This window comes from Megascapheus bottae, chromosome 28 (genome assembly GCF_031878675.1).
Source record: "Megascapheus bottae isolate mThoBot1 chromosome 28, mThoBot2.hap1, whole genome shotgun sequence".
In the NCBI taxonomy this organism is placed as follows: Eukaryota; Metazoa; Chordata; class Mammalia; order Rodentia; family Geomyidae; genus Megascapheus; species Megascapheus bottae.
In genome coordinates, this window is record NC_143536.1 from 14,029,146 (window position 1) to 14,056,740 (window position 27,595).

At 41.6% G+C, this 27,595-nt stretch overlaps 1 protein-coding gene across 1 annotated transcript; it reads right to left on the minus strand.

Moving 5' to 3' along the window:
* Nucleotides 1-27,595, minus strand: LOC150045243 (solute carrier family 5 member 4). Its single transcript, XM_090320536.1, has 11 exons — nt 27,479-27,595; nt 20,434-20,539; nt 19,446-19,526; nt 16,301-16,521; nt 14,221-14,356; nt 11,764-11,871; nt 10,056-10,206; nt 8,067-8,235; nt 6,037-6,252; nt 4,343-4,445; nt 1-479 (listed from the first exon to the last, which is right to left on the minus strand). The coding sequence occupies exons 1-11, from the start codon at nt 27,578-27,580 to the stop codon at nt 265-267; spliced, it is 1,608 nt and encodes a 535-aa protein (XP_090176662.1). The 5' UTR covers nt 27,581-27,595; the 3' UTR covers nt 1-264.

Sequence of the window (27,595 nt, forward strand, 5' to 3'; positions counted from 1 at the left end):
TCGCCCACCGTAAATATATACAAGCTGTTATTTGCTACTTATGCCTCCACTCGTAAGGAGTCACTCTCCTAGATTTCTTAGATTATCCACATTGGGATTTTTTTTTTAATTGACATAAAGAAACAACAAAAGCAAAAAAAAGCAATCAAGTCTGAAGTCACCTCTTTAGATCACATGATCGAATGGCTAGTCTGTCGTTGTAAGGCAACAAAAATGCAGAGTGATCTGATACTGGTCCCACACTGCGGTGGCTGAGACAAGACTTCAGGCAAAGTAGCCATAGTAAAACACAGCCACAGCCAGGGCGAGGATGGCGTTGACGTTCACCACATTTCTCCACAGAGGCTTCTCAGACGTGTCCGTGAGCTTTTTCCTCAAGGCTTCTTCCTCTTCTTTCGTCAGCTTGGGTCCTGTCTTCTGTAAGCCACAGAATAAGTCATAGCCTCTCTTGAGACATCCACGAGGTTTCTCAGGACGATCTGAAACAAGGGAAAAATAAGTCATGACAACAGATGGGAAATGGGAAGTCACAGAAGACTTGAAGAATGGCTACACAGAGGACTTCTGGGGGAAAATATAGATACAATTGAAAATATTTAAAAAAAAAGATGAGAGGGGGGCAGGAGTGTGGCCTAGAGATAGAGTGTTTGCCTAGCATTCACAAAGACCCGGGCTCAGTTCCTTGGTACCACACACAGAAAAAGGTGGAAGTGGTGCTGTGGCTCAAGTGGTAGAGATCTAGCCTTGAGAAAGCCCAAGGGCAGTGCTCAGGCCCTGAGTTCAAGCCTCAGGACTGGCAAAAAAAAAAAAAAAGCTGGGAACTGAGGAGCTCATGCCTGTAATTCTAGCACCCCAGGAGGCTGAGATCTGAGGATTGGGGGTCCAAGCCAGCTTGAGCAGTAGTCAGTGAGATTTTTAGCTCCAATTTGCCAAAAAGCTGGAAGTGGAGCCGTGGCTCAAGTGGTAGAGTGATTGCCTTGAGCAAAAGAAGGAAGAAAAACTCAGAGACAACTCTGAGGCTCTGAGTTCCAGCCCCAGAAATGGCACCAATGAAAAAAAAACTTGCACGGCATAAAGCATCGAAATGTGCCAAAGATTTACACCCTCTATCCCAGAGGGCTTCATATCTTTAAAATATGATGGATTTTTGGAAACAAGAAAGAAAAGGCCAGCAACAACCCCATTTGAGCATACTGAAAAGATAAACAAATTGAAACATAAGAAAAGGACAAAGGGTTCCTTTTTCGGAGTGTTAAACCCAGGGTCTTGCACTGGTTAAGCAGGTGCTCTGCCATGGAGTCATGCTCCCAGTCCTGTTTTGTGCCATTATTCTTGAGATAGAATTTCGTTTCCTGCCTGGGTGAGCACCAGGGCCATGCTCCTTGCCTGTTTAGGCTTCCTCTTGTTGCTAGGATGACAGACACACACCACTGCATTGAACTTCCCCCTCCTTTCTGCCCAGGTCATCCTGGAACCAGTTATTCCCCTTTCAGCCTGCCATGTACTTTAGAATGGCAGGCGTGTGCTACAGCATTCATCTGTGGGTTGAGAAGGGGGTCTCGCAAACTTTTAGGACCTGGATGGCTTTTTTTTTTTTTTTTGCCAGTCCTGGGCTTGAGCTCAGGGCCTGAGCACTGTCCTTGGGTTTTCTCAAGGCTAGAGCTCTACCACTTGAGCCTCAGCACCACTTCTGGCTTTTTTCTATGCATGTGGTACCGAGGAATCGAACCCGGATCTTCGTGCATGCTAGGCAAACACTTTAACCACTAGGCCAAACTCCCGGCCCCTGATGGCTTTTAATTGAAATTCTCCCATTATCAGCTTCTCAAGTAGCTCAGATTACAGGCTTAAGTCTCCAGTGCTGGAGGGCAAATGGCTTTTAAGCTTACTAAGGAAGAGATTTACACTCAAATGATACTAAAATATCAGTCTTCATCAGAGCAAAAAATATAAATGTTTTAGAAGCTACTATGTTAAAGAGTCTGTATGGAAATAGGCACTGGTACCCACTGTTACATGGAAAACAGGATTCAGGTCTTACAGAGGGGAATTTGAAGTATACAGCAAAATTATGTAGGCATTAATTCGTTTTGCTTTGCTTGTTATTTATTTATTTAGACAGTTGTGGGGCTTGAACTCTGGGCCTGGGTACTGTTCCTGAGCTCTTTAACTCAAGGCTATGGCCCTACCCCTTGAGCCACAGTGAGACTTCTGCTTTTCTAGTGGTTAATTGGAGCTAAGAGTCTCTCGGTCTTTAGTGCCCGGGCTAAGATCTCAGCCTCCTGAGCAGCTAGGATGACAGGCATGAGCCACTTTGCTCAGTTAGCCATTAATTATTTGATCCACCAATCAAACTTCTCAAAATCAATGCCTAAGTCATGTGTGGGCAAAAAGACAGCAAAAGAAAACTATATACATATATATATGTATATATGTGTGTATTTGCTGTAACATTGGAAAATTAAGGCATACTTCTTTCTTTGAGCCACAAAGCTACTTCTGGAACTTTTCTACCTGGGTTGGCTTTGAACTATGATCCTCAAGAACTCAGCCTGTCCAGTAGCTAGGATTATGGGTGTGAGTCGCCAGGGCTTTTCCTAACTTTTCTTTTTACCAGTCCTGGGGTTTGAGCACTATCTTGGGTTTTCTCAAGGCTAGCACTCTACCATTTGAGAAGCAGCACCATTTTTGGCTTTTCTGTGTATGTGGTACCAGGGAACTGATCCCAGATATTGTACATGCTAGGCAAGCACTCTACTACTAAACTACATTCTAAATGCAGATATCTAGGGGAAAAAAATCATAGTAAGAGTAAGACTGTACTTAGAAAAAAATTTCTTAAAGATTCTTGGTTACTTGCTTAGAAGAGAAGAGTAGAAATTAACCAATTCCCCCCTCCCCAGGACACATCCAAATAATATAAATAGAAAGGTAAACAGATGAGACCAAAAGGATAATGAAATACATAAAAAATTACTTTGCATCTGTGAATGAAAATAACAAAATGAAGCTCTTTGAAAGCTATTGAATAACAGAGGGTAGAAGTATGTATTATGGTAAAAGTGAGAGTAAGAGAGTGAGTGCATGTGTATTTGTCAATCTGTTTTGAGTATTGTATATGCTTGTGAGAAACACTACAGTAATCCCTCTGGACAATTGACATATACTAAAGAAAAGCATGGCGGGAATATAGTTTAAACAGTGAGAACCAGTGTGAAAGGACAGGATGATTAGAAACAATGAAAGAGAATGAATATGATGAAAACAGTTTATAAATATGTGTGAACATGGAGCACTGAAGCTTGCTGAGATTGGTTTAGGAGGGAAGAGGAGATGTGTGTGTGTGTGTCGGGGCGGGGTCGGAGGAAGGAGTGAGTCTGATCAAAAGCTGCTATTGTATATACGAGCAGGTCAAAATAAAGCCTGTGCTGGTGGCTGGTGCCTGGTAACTCACACCTGTAATCTTAGCTACTCAGGAGTCAGATCTGAGGATCACAGTTGCAAGGTAGTCCAAACAGGAAAGGCCATGAGACTCTTATCTCTAATGCACAACTCAGAAAAGCCAGGAAATGGAGCCATGGCTAAAGTGGTAGAGCACTAGCCTTGAGCAAAAAAGCTCAGGGACAGTCCTGAGTTCAAGCCCCAATATCGGCACACAGATAGATATATACATAAATAAACGTATATAAAGAACCATATGCCTTTCATACCACTAACTGATGCTTAGTAAAGTGTGGGAATAAAGAAAAGTGGTGTAATCATAAAAGCAAGTTAAAAAATTGATTCTTTGGGGAAGGTAGTCACTGCATAAATTTGATCAGTATGGAAGATATGCTTATTGCTCCCAAGACTGTAGACAATCATATAACTGGCAAAATTCAATGGGAAAAATGGATCCTATTACAGAGTTAGTTCTGTAAATGATTTACTCAGTGCTGGACTCAAGTCTGTAATCCTTGCTACATGGGAAGCTGAGGTCGGGAGGATTATTGCGTGAGTCTCATGATAAAAGTTTATGAGGGGCCGGGAGTTTCGCCTAGTGGTAGAGTGCTTATACAAAGACTCAGGTTCGATTCCTCAGTACCACATACACAGAAAAAGCTGGAAGTGGTGCTGTGCCTCAAGTGGTAGAGCACTAGCCTTGAGAAAGCCCAAGGACAGTGCTTCAGGCCCTGCATTCAAGCAAAAAACAAAGTCTATGAAACTCCACCCCATCAGAAAAAGTTGGGCAACAGTGTTTATCTGTCTTCCTATCTATGGTGGAAGGGATAGATGGCATTGTGGTCAGAGGCCAGTGATGGCATAAGAGCTATGAAAACCAAAATGCAAGCCAAGTTATTACCTTCCTCAGTGTCACCAGCAGCTTCTTCCTCCTTTTCCTCTTCTGCATCCAAATCGATTCGTTCTTCTGTACTGTTCCGAAGAGCCCAGCACAGGCGGTACAACTGACCAGAGACCATGCATAGTACACAAATGAAAAGCAAATGTGCCCAATCATCAAATAGTAATGTTGTTGTATCATTTATGAAATTAAACTGGACCACAGAGTATGGGTCATAAGGAAAACATTTCCCTGGACTCTCCTCATGTACCAAAAATGCACTGAGTATTTAAAATAATCGCTATTTTTAATCCTTTTGACTTTTTTTTCCCAATCCTGAGGGCTTGAATTCAGGGCCAGGGTGCTGTCTCTGAGCTCCTTTTGCTCAAGCCACAATCACTTTTTCTGAGTACTTGGAGACAAGAGTCTCATGGATTTTCCCACGGGGGCTGGCTTTCAAACTACGGTCCTCAAATCTCAGCCTCTTGAGTAGCTAGGATTACAAGTGTGAGCCATTGATACCAGCTTCTTTTGAAAAATAATAAAAAAAGGCTTCCAAACAAAATTCTGCAATCTCCTACTTTCTGGATTTATAATTTTAGACAAGTTGAAGATGTAGTTAACCCATACAAGGCTCTGGACTCACTAATTGTTCTTGTCATCCAATGAATAGTAGCAATTTCATGATTACTCTGTTTGTTTAGTGACTACTTTCATTTAAAATTTTACGTGACAAATGATAATTGTATACATTTCTGGGTTATAGAGTGCTGATTCAGATGATAGGTATAAACATATCATCATGGCACTTAGCCATTTTGTCAGTTCTTCTCCATGTTGGATGCCTTCCAATTGTAATCGCCTCTCCGTTAGTTCTTTATGAAATATGTAGTGTAAGTTGTTGTGGACTAACTGAAGTTAACTTAGTTTTGGTATCTGTTATCCGAACTCCTTCCCACTTCCTCATCTATCCTCCAGTGACTAGTAGCTTCTACTACTATTTATTTATTTACTTATTTATTTATTTAAACAGGACTGGAGATTACATTTGGGGCCTGGTCACCATCTCTTAGTTTTTTTTTTTTCTTTCTTTTTTTTTTTTTTGCTCAAAGCTAAGTGTCTACCACTTGAGCCACAGCTCTACTTTTGACTTTTTCCCCTGGTGATTAACTGGAGTTATCTTCTAGACTTTTCTGCTCAAACTGTGATTCTCAGATCTTTAGCCTCCTGAGTAGCTAGAATTCCAGGCATGAGCTATTAGCACCCAGCTAGCACTTTTCCTTTTTTTTTTTTTTTGGTCAGTCATGGGGCTTTCAGGGCCTGGGCACTGTCTCTGAGTTCTTTAGCTAAAGACTAGTGCTCTAGCACTTTGAGCCACAGCTCCACTTCCAGTTTTCTTGTGGTTAATTGGAGATGAATCTCACAAACTTTCCTGTCCGGGCTGGCAGTGAACCTCAGATCTCAGCCTTCTGAGTAGCTAGGATTAGAGACGTTAGCCACTGGCATCTGGCTCTGGCACATTTCTTAATTCACTGTTGCTTCCCAGATACCAGGTACAAATTGTCTAGTGGATTGACTGGATTCTGATCCCTGAGGATCTTCTAACTCTGAGAGTTGCCATGGCCCAACTGACCTGCACTCCCATGCCAGCTGCAACTTTAGAAGGCCAATAACTCTGAGTTCTGAGGGAACGTCTAGTTATAGACAGTACTTACATGTACATCGGGGATGGGTTTTGTTAGGAGAGAGACTCCCAGGATGACGAGTGTGGACACAGAAAAGAGAATGATGGCAAAGTACAGATAATGCACTCCACAGATGATCTTGGGACAATTACTGGCAGCCAAGCAAGTCCCAGTTCCGTAGGAGAACTCTGCGATCATTCGAATCAGGCCCATCACAAGTCCGACCATTAGACCCCAGAATGCTCCCTGGGAAGAGAAACAAGGACAAAGCCAGAGAGCTTAGGAAAGACAAGAAAAATCATGCTGGTTAAGTCACAGTGGTCACCGTGCCTGCTTTCTCAGCTAAAAATGAAGAAATGGTGGATCTTAGAGAACAAGTTACTGAGCTAGGGAAAGTGGCTGCCTCGGGTGCCCAAATAAAAACGTGTGTGTCAGTGTCTGTGTGTGTGTGTGTGTGTGTGTGTGTGTGTGTGTGTGTGTGTGTGTTGTATGCGTGCACGTATGTATGTATTTACTTAGTACAAGATCTGGGGTTTGAACTCAGGGCCTGGGTATTGTCCTTGAACATTTTGTGCTCAAGGCTACCCCTTTGAGCCATAATGTCATTTCTAGCTTTCTGGTGGTTCATTGGAAATAAGAGTCTCATGAATTTTAATGACTGGGCTGGTTCTGAATGTTAATCCTCAGATCACAGCCTTCTGAGTAGCACAGAAGGAACCACCAGTGCTTGGAGATTAAACACATATTTCTTAATTATTCTTATTATAGTAATTATATTAGGGGTGTGTGTGTATGTGTGTGTGTGTGTGTGTGTGTGTGTGTGTGTGTGTGTGTGTGTGTGTGCTGGTGTGGGGGCCAGGCTCAGGGCCCGGATATTCTCCCATAGCTTTTTTGTTCAAGGTTGGTGATCTGAAGCTATAGCTCCACTTCAGTGTTTTTGGTGATTATTTGGAGATAAGCTCTGCCTGGGCCTTGAACCATAACTTTCAGATCCCAATCTTTTCAGTAGGTAGGATTACATGACTAAGCCATTGGTGCCTGGTTCTTGCGATTTATTTTGTAGAATTTATAGAAGTCTATGATTTATGTCACACAACTTGTAGAGTTGTTATCAAGTAGTTTTGAGAGTTCTATGAAGTCTGTAATGATGCATATTTATTTTCTCTAAGAAACAATGGTGGTTGGGATTGGAGGTGTGGCTCAGTTGGTAGTTTCCTAGTCAGTAAGGGAAAGCATCAGGTACCAAGTTCGAGCCCTGGTCTCAGACCTAAAAAAAAAGAAACTATGGTATCTGGAAACATGTGTCCCTTTGTTGCCTTGTACAAGACATTGTACTTAGGCAAACACTATTGCATGGAGATTAACTATATAACTTTGTTAAAGGAATTCACCAGACTCCACTTGTTAAAATAACACACACAAAAAAGAACACATGCATGCACATAGATAAGAATGACTCTGCATCTGTTATCTCATCAGAAAATGATCATAATAAGGCTCATATCCAGAGATAATAAAGGGATTAAATATATGTGGCCAACACCAACCAACTATTTATAGATTAATTAACTGACCTATTATTAATTGCAATAGCAATTAGCATTTGGAATCTTTGTGGCGCAGATTTTCTTCTCAGCATTTCCTATGTGTTCTCTCTCTTAGTCCTCACAGAAAAGTCATAGGTAAGATTACCTACCCATATAGGAAGGACTGCTACAATTATCTTCATTAAACTGAAAGTGAGGTTACTTGTTTTGGAACATCACATGGTTAGGTGGCAGACGCATCATTCAGCCTGATCATTTATCTCCTGAACTTGCGGTGTTATGCCTGTGGACTTAATATTTTGGAAGAAACACAAAGGGTGTAGTAGAAATGGAAAGAACACTCACACTTTAGTAAGAACAAGGAACTGTGGTGGCCACAGCTGGTGTTGCGATAGGACTTGAATGGCAGAAGTAGGGCAGAAAGTATTTATGTGGCTACCCTTAGTAGCGAAGATGATTTTTTATAAAAAAAAATCTCACTCCAGTAGGGAAAGTTCCCCAGTTTTCACTTACCTGTTCATTGACTCTTTTGCAGAAGATGGCAAGCAGAAAGACAGCTGCAATGGGAGGCCCGAGGTAGCTAGAAATTGCTTCCATGTAATGGATCAACTGCCCACCTTGAGAGACCTCTACTAAAGGGACCCAGAAGATGCTGGTGACAATTAATACAATGACAAATACCCTGGGAAGAAAATAAAATGATTTCAGTGTGAAACAGAAACATTTACATGTATCACCAGTGGATGTTAGTTTGCGAATTTATTCTTGTGTCATTCATTGGTTTCAAAACAAAAATCAAAGGTTGGGAGGGTGGCCTAGTGGTAGACTGTTTCACAAGCATGCATGAAGTCCTAGGTTTGATTCCCTGGTACCGCATACACAGAAAAAGCCAGAAGTGGTGCTGTGGCTCAAGTGGTAGAGCACTAGCCTTGAGCAAAACGTGTCCAAGGGGGCTGGGAGTTTAGCTTAGTAGTAGAGTGCTTGTCTAGCATACATGAAGACCTGGTTCGATTTCTCGGTACTGCACACATAGAATAAAAGCCAGAATGGTGCTGTGGCTTAAGTGATTGAGCTCTAGCCTTGAGAAAGCCCAAGGACAGTGCCCAGGCCCTGAGTTCAAGGCCCAGGACTGACAAAAAAAAAGTGTCCAAGGACAGTGCTGGGACCCTAAGATCCAGCCTCAGTACTGGCAAAAAAACCTAAACAAACAAACAAACAAACACAACAACAACAACAAAAACAAAACTGGGTGCAGTGGCTTACACCTGTAATCCTAGCTACTCAGGAGGCTGATATCTGAAGATCTCAGTTCAAAGCCAGCCCAGGCACTAAAGAACATAAGACTCTTATCTCCAATTAATCACTAGAAAACTGGAAGTAAGCCTGTGACTTAAGGAGTAGGGCAGTAGCCTTGAGCTGAAGAGCTCAGAGACAATGCCCAGGCCCAGGGGTAGGGTGGTAGTCTTGAGCTGAAGAGCTCAAGGACAGTGCCCAGGCCCACAGTTCAAGCCCCATGGCCCACAAAAAAGAATCTGGTGAATTGGAGAAGAGCCTTACGGACTTTTCGTGTGTGAGCTGGCTTTGAACTGTGATCCTCATGAACTGTGATCCTCAGATCTTAGCCTCCTGAGTAACTAGAATTATAGGCATGAGACAACAGTGTCCAGCTGTTCAATTGCTTTTCTATCACAATCATAATGACTTCATCTGTGATAAATGCCCACTCATAAAACAGCTCAAATGCCACCTGTGAACAACTCTAGTGAAGCATATTTTTAGAAATCAACAGCATATTAGTTTTATTATGAAGCAATTATTTGAATAAAAAAGAAAACAGACTTCCATTTTTGCCCTTTTCCTTGCTTGAGGGACATGGTTTGTACAGGTAAGAATTAAAACAGCTGTTATATATTGTAGATAGTTGGGTGAATAGACAAGAAATAGTAATTTGTGCATTTTACTCTCTCAGTACTCTAGTATATGAAAGCTAGTAGAATCCCAGTGTAGGTAGGTGTCTCATGCCTAGCTAGTCAGGAGGCTAAAATCTGAGGATTGAGGTTCAAAGTCAGCCTGGGCAGGAAAGTCCATGAGAATTTTACCTCTAATAAATCACCAAAAAGCCAGAAGTGAAGCTGTGCCTCAAGTAGTAGAGTACGAACCATGCATGGAAAAAGCTGAAGAAGAGCTCAAGGCCCCCGAGTTCAACCTTTAGTTACCAGGACATATAAAGAAAAAGAAAAGAAAGGAAAGAAGGAAGGGAGAAGAGAAAGAAGAAAGAAAGATATAGAATCAGAGGCCCTGGAAAGTCTGACAAAGCAATTATTTCATGAAAAAGTTTCTTTATGTGGAGAGAGGGAAGTAGAACTAAATGCCCTTTGCTTTCCCTCCTCGCACTGTAGAACTCCATGATTCTTTTAACCGAAGGCTGAGCTGGGAGCTCCATACGAGGTCTACCTCTGTGCTTCCTGCAGGCATTCTAACTAGCAATTGGGGCTCCCTCACCGTCCAGCTATCAGCAGCTCTCTCTCCGATGCCTTCTTCCGCATCTTGGTGTAAAGGTCGATGGTAAAGAGGGTGCTGGCACTGTTGAAGATGGAGGTCAGCGAGCTCATGAGAGAGGCCAGCATGACAGACAGCATCAGGCCTCGAAGCCCTGGAGCCAGGAGAGGAGTAAGTACTGGTTAGGGACTGGAGATCATGGTCTATGAGGGCCAGACCAACCCAGAGAACTGTTAGAAGACTGAGCCATGAGAGTAGGAAAACAATACCAACAAATCAGCTCCGGTGGAAAGCTGAAGTAAGATGCCATGATGACTGGAGCAGAGCCAAGAGACATGAGGCATGCTGTCTATTTTTTTTTTTTTTGCCAGTCATGAGCTCAGGGCCTGAGCACTGTCCTTGGACTTTCTCAAGATTAGAGCTCTACCACTTGAGCCTCAGCACCACTTCTGGCTTTTTTCTATGTATGTGGTACCGTGGAATCGAACCCGGGTCTTCGTGCATGCTAGGCAAGCACTCTACCACTAGGCCAAACTCCCGGCCCCGCATGCTGTCTATTTTTTAAAATTTAAAGATAGGGTCTTACTTCCTGCCTGGGCTATGAACTTCCGGCTTTTGGCTTTGCACTACAGTTATTGGACAGGTATGTGCCACAACACTGGGCTTATTCTGTGGAGAGGGAATCTTTTGGAATTTCCTGCCATGGTCGAGGTGGAATCGGGAGTCTACCACATTCAGCCTCTTACGTAGCTAAGATGATGGCAGACATATGCCACAGAGCCCCACTGTTGGTTGAGAAGGGGGGGTCACATGAACTTTTCTGTCTGGGCTGGCTTCAAACCCTGATTCTCTTCATCTCAGTCTCTCAAGTCCTGTCTCAGCAGGAAGTGAGATCCTATTTAATAAGAAAAAAAACAGACACAATGCCTCATTATTAGTAATGGCTCTGAAGCTTTAGAACAGAGAAGGAAGAGAGCATATCTGGTGTCATGCTTGTGGATAAGGTTCATTTCATCCTCTAAATGTTCCTGTGTGTCAGAGAAAGGTTAACTAATGTTTCTGAGCTCTGTACCTTGCTCATAGTCACCTCCTGCCATCCTAATAATTTCCTTATTTCATATGTGTAGTTTATTTTCTATCTCATGAAGCTGAATGTGAGTTAAGGGGCTTTTCTCCTCATGCACTGATGTTTTCTAAGAACCCAAGCGGACTCATAGTCAATAGATTGAGCTCTCTGAGTTGAGTAACCGCTAAGCTTTGGAGTATATGTTTGTGGCACCGTAAGTCTTTTCTTGGCAAATAGACCATCTGAATGTTCTTGATGAACTTGGATGTTACTCTTGAACCTGAAGGAATAGGGGTTCTTCTGCCAGAATCTGCATCTGCCATCTCCAGACCCAATGTATATGGCTAGTAGCTTGTAAAAGTTCCTCAAGAAATTCATTGAATAAGCTGGGCCACTGTGGCTTATGTCTGTCATCTTAGCTACGCAGGAGGCTGAGATCTGAGGCCCATGGTTTCCAGGCAAGAAAGTCCATGAAGCTCTTATCTCCAGAAAATTAACCACCAGAAAATCGGAAGTGGCCTTGTGGCTCAAAGTGGTAGAGAGCTAGCCTTGAGCAAAAAGAGCTCAGGGACAACATCCTGGTCCCTGAGTTCAAGCCCCAGGATTGGCAAAAAAAAATGGCCTGTAGGGTTGTAGTGAACTTACCAGCTGGCATGAGTTCCAGTACCAGTGTTGGGTACGCATAGTTAGTGCAGCCGACATCCACACCACAGTATTTTACACATTCAGAAGGCACTACACAAGCCACCATGTCTGAGAGAAAATGCAGATGGGTGAGTTAGTGAGCAGTGATGTGGCTGAAGATTGAAATTGGTAATTGATATGATAGATTGGGTCTCTTTGCCCAGAAAAGGACCCAAGCATCTCATCCCCATGGAATTGCATGTTGTGATTCTTGGAATGAAACTCTCTTGGGATATGGCCCAGTTTTACAGCAAACAGAAGTAGCTGATTCCATCCTCTAAAACCACGAGACATCAGCACACAGCAAAACCGCAGCAGCCCCACAGCAGAAAGTGATGTGTCCAGTCAGAATCAACTTTTTCTTTTCTACATCCACGGAGATGGGTCATGTGCGATGGTCAGTTGATGTGACTCTTCCATAATGAATGCAACAGTGGTTTGACATCTATTGTGTATTTTTTAAAATAAAGGATACATATACATACAATTTTTTGTTTTTGTTTTGAGGCTTGAACTCAAGGCCCTGGATGCTATCCCTTAGCGTTTTTCCTCAAGGCTGGCTGCTACCACTTGAGCCACAGCTTCATTTCCAGCTTTGTGGTAGAGATGAGTCTCTTGAATGTTTTCTGCCAGGACTGGCTTTGAACCATGATTATCAGATCTCAGTCCCCTAAGGAGCTAGGATTACAGGCATGAGCCACGGGAACCTGGTTAATATGATAAATATTTGGCTGTTCCCTACTTGATGTGTATTTATGTATTCTTTACAGTTCTGGATAATTCTGCAATGTAGCCATATGAAGTTAAGGAAACAACTTTGAAGTTCATCTTAATAAGATTTCAGTAAAATAAACCAATTCTGCATGGAGAAAAAGTATAGATTCATTGTTTTCTGATTGGCCAAGAAAGATTTTTTTCCTTTTGTGCCAGTCCTGAGGCTTGAACTCAGGGGCTGGGCACTGTCCCAGAGCTTCTTTTGCTCTATCACTTGAGCCACAGAGCCACTCTGGCTCTTTCTGTGTATGTGATACTGAGAAATTGAACCCAGGGCTTCATGCATGCTAGGCAAGCACTCTACCACTAAGTCACATTCTCAGCCCCCAAGAAAGATTGGTTATATTTCCTTTCCTTTTCATAATTAAGAGGATACATTTTCACAAAGGGAAATTTCTTTCCCTTTTTTACCAGCCCATAGGGCCTGAACTCAAGAGCCTAAGCACTGTCGCTGTGCTTTCTCAAGGTTAGAGCTCTACCACTTGTGCCACAGCACCATTTCCAGCTTTGTCTATGTATGTGGTATTGAGGAATGGAACCCGGGTCTTCATGCAAGCACTCTACCACTAGGCCAAACTCCTGGCCAGGAAAAGTTTCAGTACTGATAGTTATGCTCAGCTGGTTCAGAAATTAATGTATCCCCTCTAATCTGATTCCAGAATAAAGTTGCTGTTGTTGTTTTCAAATTCAGGTCTCCAGTTTCAGAGGGTCCAAGAAGTACGTATACTTTCTGACATGTTCTCAAAGATACCACCACCACCAACCAGGACACCTCATCCAATTCTCACTTGCCAAATTCTACCTCGTCCCCCAATGCCCTCCTCCATAGCTTCTAGACTTTTTTAAATGAAATTAGCAACCAAAACATGACCCATACTCTCAAATTCCCATAAACAGAAGAAGAAAGATAGGGGAAACAGTAGGAATTGGGCCAAAATCATCCTGCCTCTCACTTCCGCTGCAGAAACTATCCTCTTAGCCTGGAATATTGTTTTTCCTTCAATCCCAATGGGTTTTCTACCAAAATCAAGTTTTTAGTGAGACTGGACAAGAGCTTTCTCTTGTTGTTCTTAATGTACTATGTTATTTCTCTTCTCTTTTGTTGCCCTTTGGTTAATCTCATATTGTTACAGTATCTGACTTTGTTACCTGGTATATTGCATATATGTTTATTTGTTTGTTTGAAATAGGAAAGGGAAGGGGGAAAACAAGATGAGGGGAAGGGGTGGGGACCAAAGCTTGAGACGGGGTAGCAATGTTTGTGAAGTAATGCACCTTCTATCTGGCAAATATAACTGTAACTCCTCTATTAATTACAATAAAAATATTAAAAAAAGAAAATGCTTCAGCTAGCAGCCAGTAGCTCACAACTGTAATCCTGACACCTCAGGAGGCTGAGATCTGAGGACTGCGACTCAAAAGCCAGCCCAGACAGTAAAGTCTGTCAGACTTTTATTTCCAATGAATCACCAAAAATCTAGAAGTCGAATTGTGGCTCAAGTGGTAGAGTGCCAGCCTCGAGTGAAAAAGATCAGGGTCAGTTGCCCAGGCTTTAGTTCTGGCACACAGACACAGACACACACACCACACTCACACAACTTCTCTCACATTTCAAGATTGAAGGGGAGGAGCTATGGAGCTTGCCTGTATAGAGAATTCGGCTAATCATTCCTGGCATCACCATGAGAAATATGGGCAGAAGCTTCAGGTAGCCGCACAGGATGCAAGCAGCCTTCACGTGTGACATGTCCTTGCCACATAAGCAGCGCTGTACAATGACCTGCCAGGAAAGTGTGATTGGAAGAAGCGTGAGCAGGCTTTTTCAGGAGTTCAAGTTATAATAATAATCAATAATGTGGTGAGGCAGGAAGTAATGGGCTTTGGAGTAAGACGAGAAGCTGAATTAATCTCTTTACACAGCATTTCCCCGTTCCCTCTTTTTGATTAGCATACATTAATTCATTAATTTCATTGTGGCATCTCCACACATGTATATATGATAGTGATCAAAGTGACTCTCTTTGTTACTCTATCATTTCCCTCAAGAGTGTGTGTGTGTGTGTGTGTGTGTGTGTGTGTGTGTGTGTGTGTGTTGGTCCTAGGGCTTGAACTCAGGGCCTGGGTGTTGTCCTGGGTGCTGTGTTTTGCTCAAGGCTAAGTGCTTAACTACTTCAGCAACAGCTCCACTTCCTGCTTTGTTTTAGTTTTGATAGTTAATTGAAATAAGAGTCTCCTGGACTTTCCCACTGGGGCTGGCTTTGAACTGCAGTCTTTCGATCTCAGCCTTCTAAGTAGCCAGGAATAACAGGTATGAGCCGCAGGCACCTGGTTTTCCTCTCTTAAGAACCATTAGAATGGATTTCATGCTTGTATTTTCATATGTGGGAAGTACTTTCTAAATACTTCAATCAAATTCATCCTGCAATTTCTGTACTTAAAAAAAAGATATTATTCTGTGTACGAGGCATGGTGTAAGTGGTAGAGTGCCTACCTAGCGAGTGCAAGTCCCTAAGTCCTGAGTTCAAACTCCTGTACTACAAAGGAGAAATAGGATCACCTTCCCATCCCTCGCCCGCTCTGTATACTCTCTGTTGCTGGCTCCCATCCTGACACTCTTCAGACTCTTATGTCATTCATCATTTCTACATATAGATTATGCTTATGAGCGTGAACATATCTGTTTTTTTCTTAATCTGGTTTATTTCCTTTAATGTGATGATTTCGAGTTCCATTCGTCTTTCTGAAAACAGTGTAATTCTTTTTTTTTGCCAGTCCTGGGCTTAGGCTCAGGGCCTGAGCACTGTCCGTGGACATTCTCAAGGCTAGAGCTCTACCACTTGAGCCTCAGCACCACCTCCGGCTTTTTTCTATGTATGTGGTACCGAGGAATCGAACCTGGGTCTTCGTGCATGCTAGGCAAGCACTCTACCACTAGGCCAAACTCCCAGCCCCTAAACAACGTAATTTTGTTCTTCTTTATAACTGAATTTATGATTGACTGATACTATGTTGAATAATATTATACTGATAATACTAAGCACACACACATACAATCATCTTCATCAACTGATGAACATCTAGGCTGATTCCATAGTGTGTTATTATGAATAGTTCTGCATTCATATAATTTTTAGATATATGCTTGGGAGTGGTACAGCAGTATTGTATTAGTACTGTTTTTCTTTTGGTGCCATTCCTGGGGCTTAAATTCAGGGCTTGAACTCAGGGCTTGCACATTGTCCTTGATTTTTTGTATGTGCTCTACCACTTGAACCCCAGCTCCACTTCCAGCTTTTTGGTGGTTAATCAGAGATAGGAATCTCAGGACTTTCCTGCCCAGGCTAGCTTCGGCTTCAGATCTCAGACTCCTGAGTAGCTAGGATTAAAGGCATGAGCTATTGGCTTCTGGCAAAAGGTCCTAATTTTGTATGAGATGGGAAAGGATACCACAAATTGCCTTTCTCTTTTCTTTCTCTTTTTTCCTTCCTCACTCTCCTTCCCTTCTTTTATTCCTTCCTCCTTTTCCTCTTTTCTTTTTTTGTTTAATTCTTCCTTCTCTCCTTTCTTTTTTTCTTGGTGGTGGACTTGAACCTGAGCCCTGGGTGCTATCCCTGAGCTCTTTTGCTCTACCTCGTTGAGTCCAAGTACTCCTTCCTTCCTTCCCTCCCTCTATGACACCCTCCTCACCTCCCTCTCTCCCTGTCCTCCTCACACACACACTTACCTGGTCTGTGCACCAGTACCACACAGCTGTAATGACCATCCCAAATACAGTTCCTGGCCACGGAATGTCTCCAGTGGCAGCATCACGGAAAATGTGGAAGGAGTCCTGCCGAGGAGTGTAGCACTGGGGACTGATGGTCAGGTTGTCCCCAACAACCACGGATGGGATGGCATTCATGTACTTCTCTGTAAAGCTCTCATAGCCTCCAACCTCAATGAATGCTAAAAATAAAATACCATGAAATTCTAAGACATCTAATGTGTATGATTCCTCCTCTGTGTTAAGGGGGTGTGCATAAAAGCACCCCATTAGCCTGGTCAAATTCTTCATGACCTTTACCCACACTCTAGAACCTCATTAGCATCAGCCATGGTAGCAGACTGACTTTCACAAAGTATACAAAACAACAAACTTCTTTCCTCCTTATGATACCCTTTACATTTCTGGTTTCATGTGTAGCGAAAATACGTGGTGAAAATCTAACTTCTTAAAGGCGGGCATGGGTGGCCAATATCCACAGGCGTTAGCTGCTTGGTAGGCTGAGATTCGAGGATTGTCCAGGCAGGAAGTTCTTGAGAGTCTGATCTCCAATTAGCCATTTAAAAAGCCAGAAGTAGCTGGCATAGTTGCCCATGCCTGTAATCCTAGCTACTCAGGAGGCTGAGATCTGAGGATCAAGGTTCAAAGACAGCCCGGGTACAAAAGGACCTGAGACTCTTATCTCCAGCTAAGACTCTAGAAAATGGGAAGTAGGGCTTGGCTCAATGGGAGGGCTGTAGTCTTGAGCTGAAGAGCTCAGGGACAGTGCCCAGGCTGAGTTCAAGCCCCATGACCCCCACAAAAAAAGCCAGAAGTAGAGCTGTAGTAGAGCACTAGCTTTGAGCACAAAACACTATATATAAATATGTATATATTAGTATATAGTATATATACTACAGTATATACTATAATTTATAGTACTTTAGTATATATATATATGTTATGTTAATCAACAGACTGATACTGCTGTCTCTGTCTTCCAAAGCAGAAGTCAAAGCTGATGGTAGCCCACAGAGCAATCCTGATGGAATCAGTCACCTTAAACTACAACTCTTATGAAAAAGAAGCAGAAAGCAATGGCCTTTCTTCCTGACTCAGATCTTGGTCAGAACCTGATTCACAATTTTTTTTTTTTGCTAGTCCTGGGCTTGGGCTCAGGGCCTGAGCACTGTCCTTGGACTTTCTCAAGGCTAGCACTCTACCACTTGAGCCTCAGCATCACTTCCAGCTTTTTGCTATGTATGTGGGGTACCGAGGAATCAAACCCGGGTCTTTGTGCATGCTAGGCAGGCACTTTAACCACTAGGCAAAACTCCCCGCCCCTAACTCACAATTTGATTGTCAGGTGTGAAACTTTATTTTAACTATTAGAAAAGAAAGTTGGGACAATAGAAGGGGGAAATTGGAGGAAGCAGATTTGTATGTGATGAGGAGAAATGGCCAATCACATGTGAACAAGAATTATAGTTCAGTCATCTGAGAATAACTTAGTTTAATAGGATGCATTTTTTATTAGAGTATCATGTAGTTACAGAGTTAACATTCTTTATTATTATTGTTATTGCTAATTAGTGCTAGTACTGGGGCTTGAACTCAGGGCCTGGGCACTTTTCCTTAGCTCTTGTGCTCAAGGCTAGCACCCTACCACTTGAGCCATACAGTTCTGCTTTCTTCCTCTTTGTTATTTCATTGGACATATATGTTTCCACAAATATCATGCTGGGATTATGTGAAAAATGAGTTTAAGAAGGCCAGACAATACAAAGGGATTTGCTTTTATTGAGTAAAAATGATTCATAACAAAATACCTGGAAGACCTCAGATATAAGAATGTCTTATTTCTCTTGACCCGAAAGATATAAGAAAAGCGAGGCTGAGGAGAACGCAAGGGCAGAGATTCATTGTCGAAGAAAAATGAGAAAAACAAGCATAACATTTCTAGATAACTATATGGAATGTACACAGGAACTGGTTCTAATCTCTACAACATGCTGTGATGGAAATGTTCTCCAGTGATAGAGTTGTTTGTATTTGTGCTCTCCATAAAACTCCCACTCACTTAGCTTTATATTAGATACTTGGAATACTGATAAGCAAATGAATTTTAATTTGGTAGGGTCAGGTGGCCAATGACATCCCTAGTGTGTGTTGTACCAACAACCATTGTGGATTTGCAATGCTTTCAGGTTTTGCTTCATGTGTCTTCAAGCTATGTGATTAGGTGCATACATCTTGTGCATTGTTGTATTTCATGATGCTCAAGTGGATTGGACGTAATGGCAACAGACCAGGAGAGATGTTTATTTTCAGGCTCTACCCTTTTTACTATATTAACTATCTATTCAAAGATAAATACATAACAGAGTAAAAATATGACATATTGCTTGCTAGCATGACTTAAGAAATGGAGCTAGCTAATGACACAGATAAATGAGAGCCACAATTGGAAATCTAACCTATGCTTATGTATTCTTGTAAAAGTTAAATGATATATTTTAATGGATTTCCACTCCATGCTGCCACAATTACATTTCAGTTGTTTAAATATTAATTTTTTCATTTTACAAAACTGTATAACTTCGAGGGGTTTTTGTGCTTTGGTTTGAATGCACCACAATATTTCTGTAAAGTTATTAACCTCATGGTATTGATTTTATCCATTCTGAACACTTAAGAATGTTGATGTTAAGCAAGAAGATATTTTTATGTAAGTAATCATTATTTTCCAAGCAAATAATATCGGGTCCTATTTCTTTGTGCTGAGGTAACAGAGCAAGAAAAAAAAAGCCAGGCAGATTATTTCATGGATGGGAATTAGGTAAATGGTAGGGAAATGTAGCCCAATACAGTTGAGAGCAATATTCAAGAGTAGCCAGACAGGCCAAAAGTGTGGCCTAGTGGTAGAGTGCTTGATTAGCATGCACAAAGCCCTGGGTTCAATTACTTGGTACCACATACACAGAAAAAGCTGAAAGTGGTGCTGTGGCTAGCCTTCAGAGAAGCTCAAGGACAGTGCCCAGGCCTAGAGTTCAAGCCCTAAGACTGGCAAAAAAGTAGCCAGAGAGAAACTGTTATCTAATGCTTTGCCCAAATTGTCATTTCTTACCAAATACCATGAGGATAAAAGATCCAATCAGCATGATGAAGGCCTGGAGTGTGTCTGTATAAATCACTGAGGCCAAACCCCCTGTGAAGAGAGAGAAAGGGCCAGGGCATTTGATTTTTATCCATACGAATCAATGTATCTGCTGTCATGTCTGGGTTTTCCTCCTTCAAATCATCTAAATAAGTCAGGAGAAATCACAGCCAAAGCTCCTGAGCCACGAACTTGTCTTGATATCATATCTCCTCAGCACACGATTCTTCTATTTCCCTTGTCTTGTTCTAGCGGGGTTTCATTGTGTGTGTGCATTTTCAGTCAGAATATCCAATGCATAGTCTAGAAACTAGGGAAATTGAGGGAATTCAGATCATATTGATCAAGACACATTTTACTTATAAATCGCTATGTTGAAAGATAACCCCTTTGACTACTCAAAGATAATAAAAATATAATTAGAAATAAAATTGCCTTCGAGACAGGGGCAAAATTTTAATAGGAAAGTTCCCTTAATCCCTCAATTTCAAGGGCAGCTGGAGTAAAAATCAGAGGGAAAAGAGAAACACAGCGTTCACTTGATTTGCATATATTAATATTAGCAGAATTAAACAGTCAAATAAATGTAATTCGAGCATTTTAGGGAAAGATGGAAGAGAATGATGGAAGGGGTGAGTGACATTGATCAAGATTTTACTGTACTGATTTGTTGAACTTCAGTTCATTGTATTACTACTTAAAGATAATTTAAAATATATGAAAACAAAAAGATCTTGCCATTTCCTCCATTTAGCATAGCTATCTGAGCAAAATCATCCATAATTTGGCAAAACCCATTTTCACTCCAGCTTTGGGAATGTGTGAATTGAAGACTAGAGTTCGTCATTTATTATGCTTTCTGTGGTGTGATGTGTGTGTGTGTGTGTGTGTGTGTGTGTGTGTGTGTGTGTGTGATCAGCAGAAGACAATGACTTGGTAACACACACAGCAGACTTACCTGTGATGGTATAAACAGCGGTGATGGCCAAAAGGATGAAGATGGCCAGGTAAAGGTCCAATCCTAAAGCCAGCTTTATGAACACGGCACCAGAGAATATGTCTGCCTAAACAGGGACCCGTCAGGATGGAGAGAAATGTATTTCAGACCTATGGTTTCTCTTCTGCAGTGGTGGTACACATGCTCCATCTTTTCCTGCTAGACTCTCACTCATCATTCAAGACACCACAGACTAATCCCTGTAGCAAGATCTTTTATAAAGCCTCAAACAGCAGCTGTTAATTCCTTGTGTATGTCCATAGTTATTAGATCATTGCTCGATTGAAGTACTTATTTTGTTGTTGTTGGTGGTGGTGCATGTGGGCCTTGAACTCTGCTGAACTCTTCAGCTCAAGGTTATCGCTCTACCACTTAAGTAACAGCACCAGTTCCAACTTTTCTGGTGGTTAATTGGAGGTAAGAGTCTCACAGACTTTCATGCCCTGGTTGGCTTTGAACCATGATCCTCAGATCTCAGCCTCCTGACTAATGAAGAGATATATCTGGAGAATATTTTTCATACCATGAGGCTAAATGCATACAGGAAGCCTCTTGACTATGATGAAGCAATAACTATAGTCTGAAAATTTACATTCTTATTTGCCAATGAGGATGCCTTCCTATCTATCTATCTATCTATCTATCTAGCTAGCTAGCTAGCTAGCTATCTATCTAGCTATCTAGCTAGCTAGCTAGCTAGCTATCTATCTAGCTAGCTAGCTAGCTAGCTAGCTAGCTAGCTATCTGTCTATATCTATAGGCAGCTTTGGGGTTTGAATTTAAGGCCTTGTGCTTGCTAGGCAGGAATTTTTTCATATATTTTATTGTAATTAATAGAAGGATTACATTATATTCACCAGATAGAAGGTGCATGACTTCACAAACATTGATACCCTTTCTCATGTCTTGGTCCCCATTTCCCTCCCCCCATCCCCACCCCTCATCTTGTTTCTCCCCTTTCCTATCCAATTTCAAATAATCAAATCAGCATATATACAATATATCAGATAACAAGGTAAAATACTGTAACAATATGAGATAACCAAGAGACAGCAAAAGAGATGAGAGATAACATAGTACCTTAAGGACAATAATCACTCATTATATGGCTTTTGTTTATATATGCTGGAGGTCCTCTCATTTAGTGTCATACTATCTGGACTTATGTATCTAGGTTTTGTTCTATTGTAAATCTCTGCTAGGAGAGCTCAAGGTTTCTACTGATTATGACAAATGAGGGAAACCTTTGAGCCTATGTTCCTTTGAGTCTGGCTTACTTCACTTAATATGATTTTTTCTAAGTCTTTCCATTTCCTTACAAATGGGGGAATGTCATTCTTTCTGACAGCAGCATAGAATTCCATTGTGTATAAATACCACATCTTGTTGATCCACTCATCAACTGAGGGGCATCTGGGTTGGTTCCATATCTTTGCTGTGGTAAATAGTGCTGCAATGAACATTGTTGTGCTAGTGGATTTAGTATGACTTTGTTTCTGAACGATCGGGTAAATGCCATAGGTAGGAATTCTTAAACTAGGCCCACATGAAGACATTTTTGGAGCAGGGCGCTGGTGGCTCATTCCTATAACCCTAAGTGCTCAAGAGGCTTAGATCTGAGGATCACAGTTTGAAGCCAGCCTGGGCAGGAAAGTCTAGAAGACTCTGATCTTCAGTTAACCACCAGAAAACTGGAAGTAGCACGCTGTGACTCAAAGTAGTGCAGTGCTAACCTTGAGTGAAAAAGCTCAGGGACAGCACCCAAACCCTGAGTTCAAGCTCCATGACTGATGAAAAACAAAAAACAAAGAAACCCATTTTTTTTGTCAATTATGAGGATTGAATTATTTATATAAGAGCCAATTTGAGGACCACTTGTAAATCAGAGTTGTAGATCAACTCTGATATGACATGAATATCACACTATGCATAACAATCCCATGTAAACCAGCAACAAATAGCAGTTTAGGAGTTCACATTAATCACCTAGCTCGGTGGATGGAGGAAGGGTGACTCTTTCACTTAGCATGCTGAATGCTTACTGGTAACTATGGAAGGAGTTCTGAAATTCGAAAACCATCATTTGGCAATCGTTACAGCAGACTCTGGGATTAGATGACTCTCATTTATGAATGTGAAATCTGATGGAAAGTTAGGAAGAGGAATAGGATACTGGAGTGGTTGAAAGTTATCTCTCCAGGACGTTTTAGTAATCAGAAAAAACACCCAGTAGTTACATAGTAGAGAATTTGGGCAAGACTTTGGCGAGATAATCCAAGTTAATATCACTTAGGTACAGATGGGAAGCAAATCTTTTCACAAGCATACTTCGAAAACTTGCTGGATTTGACTAATCTAAATTAGAAACTACTATTTATCCAAAGGTAAGCCACATACCAGGGCAAGGTATTTGTAACACAATAGCCAATAAATGTTCCGATTGAAAATAGGTAAAGAATACCTACAAATAAATTAAAAAGAGACAAACTGTCAGATGCCAGTGGCTCAAGTTTATAATCCTACCTACTTCGGAGGCTGAGATTTGAGGAGCATGGTTTGAAGTCAGATGGGGCAGGAAAAATCCCTGAGATTATCTCCAACTACTTAAAAAAGCCAGAAGGCTGGGTGCAGTTAGAATTATAGGTTGATGCCTATAATCCTAACTACTCAGGAGGCTGAGATCTGAGGATCAAGGTTCAAAGCCAGCCTCGGTACTAAAGACTGAGAGACTTGTATCTCCAATTAACCACTAGAAAACCAGGAAATGGGACTGTAGCTCAAGGGGTAGGGCAGTAGCCTTGAGCTCAGAGGCAGTGCCCAGGCCCAGAGTCCAAGCTCCATGACACACACACAAACACACACACAGACAGACAGACAGACACACAGACACACACACACACACACACACACACACACACACACACACAGCCAGAAGTGAAGCTGTGGCTCAAGTGAGAGTGCTCAAGTGGTAGTGAAAAAAAAAAGCTCACAGACAGTTTTCAGGCCCCGAGTTCAAGTCCCAGGACTGATTTTATACACACCTACACAAAGACAAGCTAAATCAACAACAACAACAAGAACAAAAAGCATGTCTGGAGGTATGGCTCAAAGGGTAGAGAGCCAGCTGTGAGCAAAGAATTTGTTAGTGAGTACACAAGCTCTAAGCTTAAGTTTAAGCCCCAGTATCAATGCACAAACACACACATACAAATATATACAATACCTAAGCACATTATGGAGTCGAGGTATAGCTGAAATGGTAGAGAACCAGCCATAGGCAAGAGATGAAATGGAAGTGAAAAACTTGCAAAAAGCTTTTCTAAAGAATCTAGCCACCTGGTCAATAAGCACTGGAGATATTCATTAAAAATTTTAATCCCACTGGAAATAGAAAATTGCCTATTAAACAATAAAATATTATTACCTATGCATAAGAATGTAAGGTTGAAAAGAAACCAGACAACACCAAAATCTATGACTAAATCTACATTTAACAGGTCATGTCCAAGAACTTCCTGGAGTGTGGTGTGTGTGTGTGTGTGTGTGTGTGTGTGTGCGCGCACGTGCACATGCACATGTGCATATGCATACATATACATAAATAGTGGTTCATGCCTAATTTCTCCCCAACACATTGCCTGTACTGGAAAGCTCAGATGATCTCTCACCAATGTTTACTCTACTCCACATGTCATCTCTGAAATCCTACTGGGAAGTCCTTGAAAGTCAGATCCAAGATTTCCAAGAATCCATTATTGGACTCAGTATTGGCAGCAAGTAGATGGAGAGGGTAAAGTGTTTAGTCTACTTTGTGCAAATTAATTTCCATAATTGTTAGTAGAAGAAATGACAACAAAAGTAGAGTACTAGTCATGGTGTTTTTGTTGGGAAGGAGGATATTTGAGCCACGCCTTCTAGCTTTTTGATAGTTAATTGGAATGTCTCTTGGATTTATCTGCCCTGGTTGGCTTTGAACTGAACTTCTCAGATCTGAGCCTCCTGAGTAGCTAGGATTATGGGTATGATGAGAAGATTCTTAACTGCTCAAATGTGGTATATTCACAACAATGAAGATATATCATCTTTATTCTCATAAAGAGGAATTGCAAAAAAAAAAAAAAAGAGGAATTGCAGTGACCCAAGGTTTCCTTTTGCTACTAGAGATGAGGTTAAAACTACTATCACTATTTGAAAATGAGTCAAGATAAGGCAATAGTTCCAATCAATGTTTATTTCCTGATTTCAAAATTTGCAATGTGGTTTGCTAAAAAAAAAGTGTTTTTAGGAAATGTACACTGAAATATTCAGAGATTACCCTTAACCCCTAAATACTTCATATCTACAGTTTTCTTTCTTTCTTTCTTTTTTCTTTCTTTCTTCCTTCCTTCCTTCCTTCCTTCCTTCCTTCCTTCCTTCCTTCCTTTCTTTCTTTCAGTGTCTCTCTCTGTCCCTCTGTCTCTGTCTCTCTATTTCTCTCTCTCTCTTCCTCCCCCTCCCAGTGCCAGTACAGAGCTTTTTTCACCCAAGCCTGGTTTTCTATCACTTGAACCACACAGCTCCACTTCCAGCTTTAGGGTGGTTAATTAGAGCTGAAAGTCTCATAAACTTTCCTGTCTTGGATGGTTTCAAACACTGATTCTTAGATCTCAGCCTCCTGAGCATGTAGGATTACAAAAGTAAGCCACTGGGGGCTGGAATAACCCATTTTTTTTCCAATCCTGGACCCTGAACTCAGGGCCTGGGCACTGCTCTTGGGCTTTCTCAAGGCCAGATCTCTACCACTTGAGCCACAGCACCATTTCTGGCTTTTTTCTATGTATGTGGTACTGAGGAATTGAACCCAGGTCTTTGTGCATGCTAGGCAAGCACTCTACCACTAGGCTAACCTCCCAGCCCAGGAATAGCCCATTTTTAATAGTTATTGGAGTGTTGAGAGTTTATGAATAAGGATTTTTTTTCCAACCTGGGAAGAGGACAATTCTAAAATCTTTCCTATCTTAGCTCTTATACATAAAGTTTAATAAGATCAATTTAATAAGTAACTAGTACATTAGTGCCTGGCTCAATGGCTCCTTTAGCTGCTAGCTATGCCTTTAACTGTGTTCATGCTCGCTCTTTTGAGCCGTAAAAGCTATAGAGGTCAGAGCTAGAGGAGAGCTGGGAGTTTGTCAAGTTCACCTCATTGGGGAAGACATGTGAAGCAACAAAGGTTATGGAAATCCAGGGGCTCCTCTGCTCCTAATCTTTCCATCCGGGGAACTGCTGGAGAGATCACCCCCATTTCCACCTAGGCGAGAGCAAGCCCTTTTCTGACTGGGCATAAAATGTCTCCTGTGCTTGTCTCACATACTCTGTTTCAGATAGTATTTCAGCATACTTGTACATGTTGTCCTACAGGCTAATTACTTCATGTGCAGCCTTCTAATCTTTTATCACTTTGTTGTCAGGTGAATTGCTGTGGTTCAGGAATCTTTGATACCTTAACACAGAGGTTAATGAGTAAGGACCTGCTAGAAAATGCTCACTTTGCATATGGAAAGTTCATGGCATCCAGTTGAAGCAGTTGATTGACTTGCAAACAGAAAAGCAATTGTGAGGGCTAGCTCTTCTTTCATGAACATTGGGAAAGCTCTCCTGGACTGCAAGTTTGGGGAGATTTTCTTAAGTCATTGATACACAAGGAAAACTGTTATTCCTGCCTTGTTTTCTTCACTTGCTATGGAAACTTCACGTGCTGCTGAAGTTCAGATCTTCTTTCATCATTGTTTTTCTCTAAGGAATAATAATAGCAATAATTTTGGGGGTCAGTACTGGGAATCAAACTTAGGGCCTCATGCTCATTTAAGCTATTTTTAAAAAATTTCCACAAGGCTGGTATTCCTTCATTCCTAGCTTTTTGGTGGTTAATTAGAGCTAAGAGTCTCATGTCTTTCCTGCATGGGTTGGCTTTGAATTATGATCCTCAGATCTTAGCTTTCTGAATAGCTAAAATTATAGAACTCAGCAGTTTAGGAGTAATTAGTTTAACTTTCTTTCTTTCTTTTCTTTTCGTTTTGATCAGTCATGGGGCTTGAACTCTGGGCCTGGGCACTATCCCTGAGCTCTTCAGCTCAAAGCTAGTGCCCTACCCCTGGATCCACAGTGCCACTTCCCATTTTCTAGTGGTTAATTGGAGATGAGTCTCCCTTCTTTAGTGCCCAGGCTGGCTTTGAATCGTGATCCTCAGATCTCAGCCTCCTGAGTAGCTAGGATTACAAGGCGTGAGCCACCACACCCAGCTTTAATATTTATTTATGATACTGTTTTACAGGGACTTATTTTATGTAACACAGGATGACTTTTAGCTCAGATATTTGAGACTGAAATAGGAAATGATAATGTCAATATGGACTGGCTTGGAGAAAGTACAGGACAGTTATTGTGGAAAAGGGAAAAGGAGAAGTGGGGCTGTGAATCAAGTAGTACACTGTCAGCCTCCCTGAAAAAGTTCAGCAAGAAAAAGAGATCCTGAGTCCACACACACACACACACACACACACACACACTCACAAGCAAAAAGACAGAGAAAAAGTCAAGAGAAATAATTTTTACTACCAACTGGTGATTATTACTTGCACAATTATTACTTGATTTTCTGTTCTGTTCTTTCTGATTTTCTGTTCTTTCTGGCTGATTGGCAAAAAGAGTCTCCTGGACATTTTCTGCCTTGGCTGGCTTTGCATTGTACTCCTCAGATCTCAGCCTCCTGAGGAAGTAGAATTACAGGTGTGGGCCTCCAACCTCTACTTTTTATACAGAGAGTGGATTTACACTTTAAAGGCTCCCATGATTTAGAAGTTTGTTACACTATATGAATGCAGGGCTCTCATCTCTCTGGAGATGGCAGGGAGCTAAAGACACCTGTGTGCTTGGACCCCATTCATGCTGTGAATGGGCTACATTCTTAGCATTCTGGCTTCATCTCACAAATCCTCGAAGCTACCATACCAGGAGGTACGAAACTCACTGAGATCTGCAAAATCACACAGGCGAAGAGGGAGAGGATGGAGAGGTAGATCTGGAGTCGTTTCCCACCAAACCTCTTCTTGAGATATTCTGGCATAGTCATCACCTGCAGACAGAC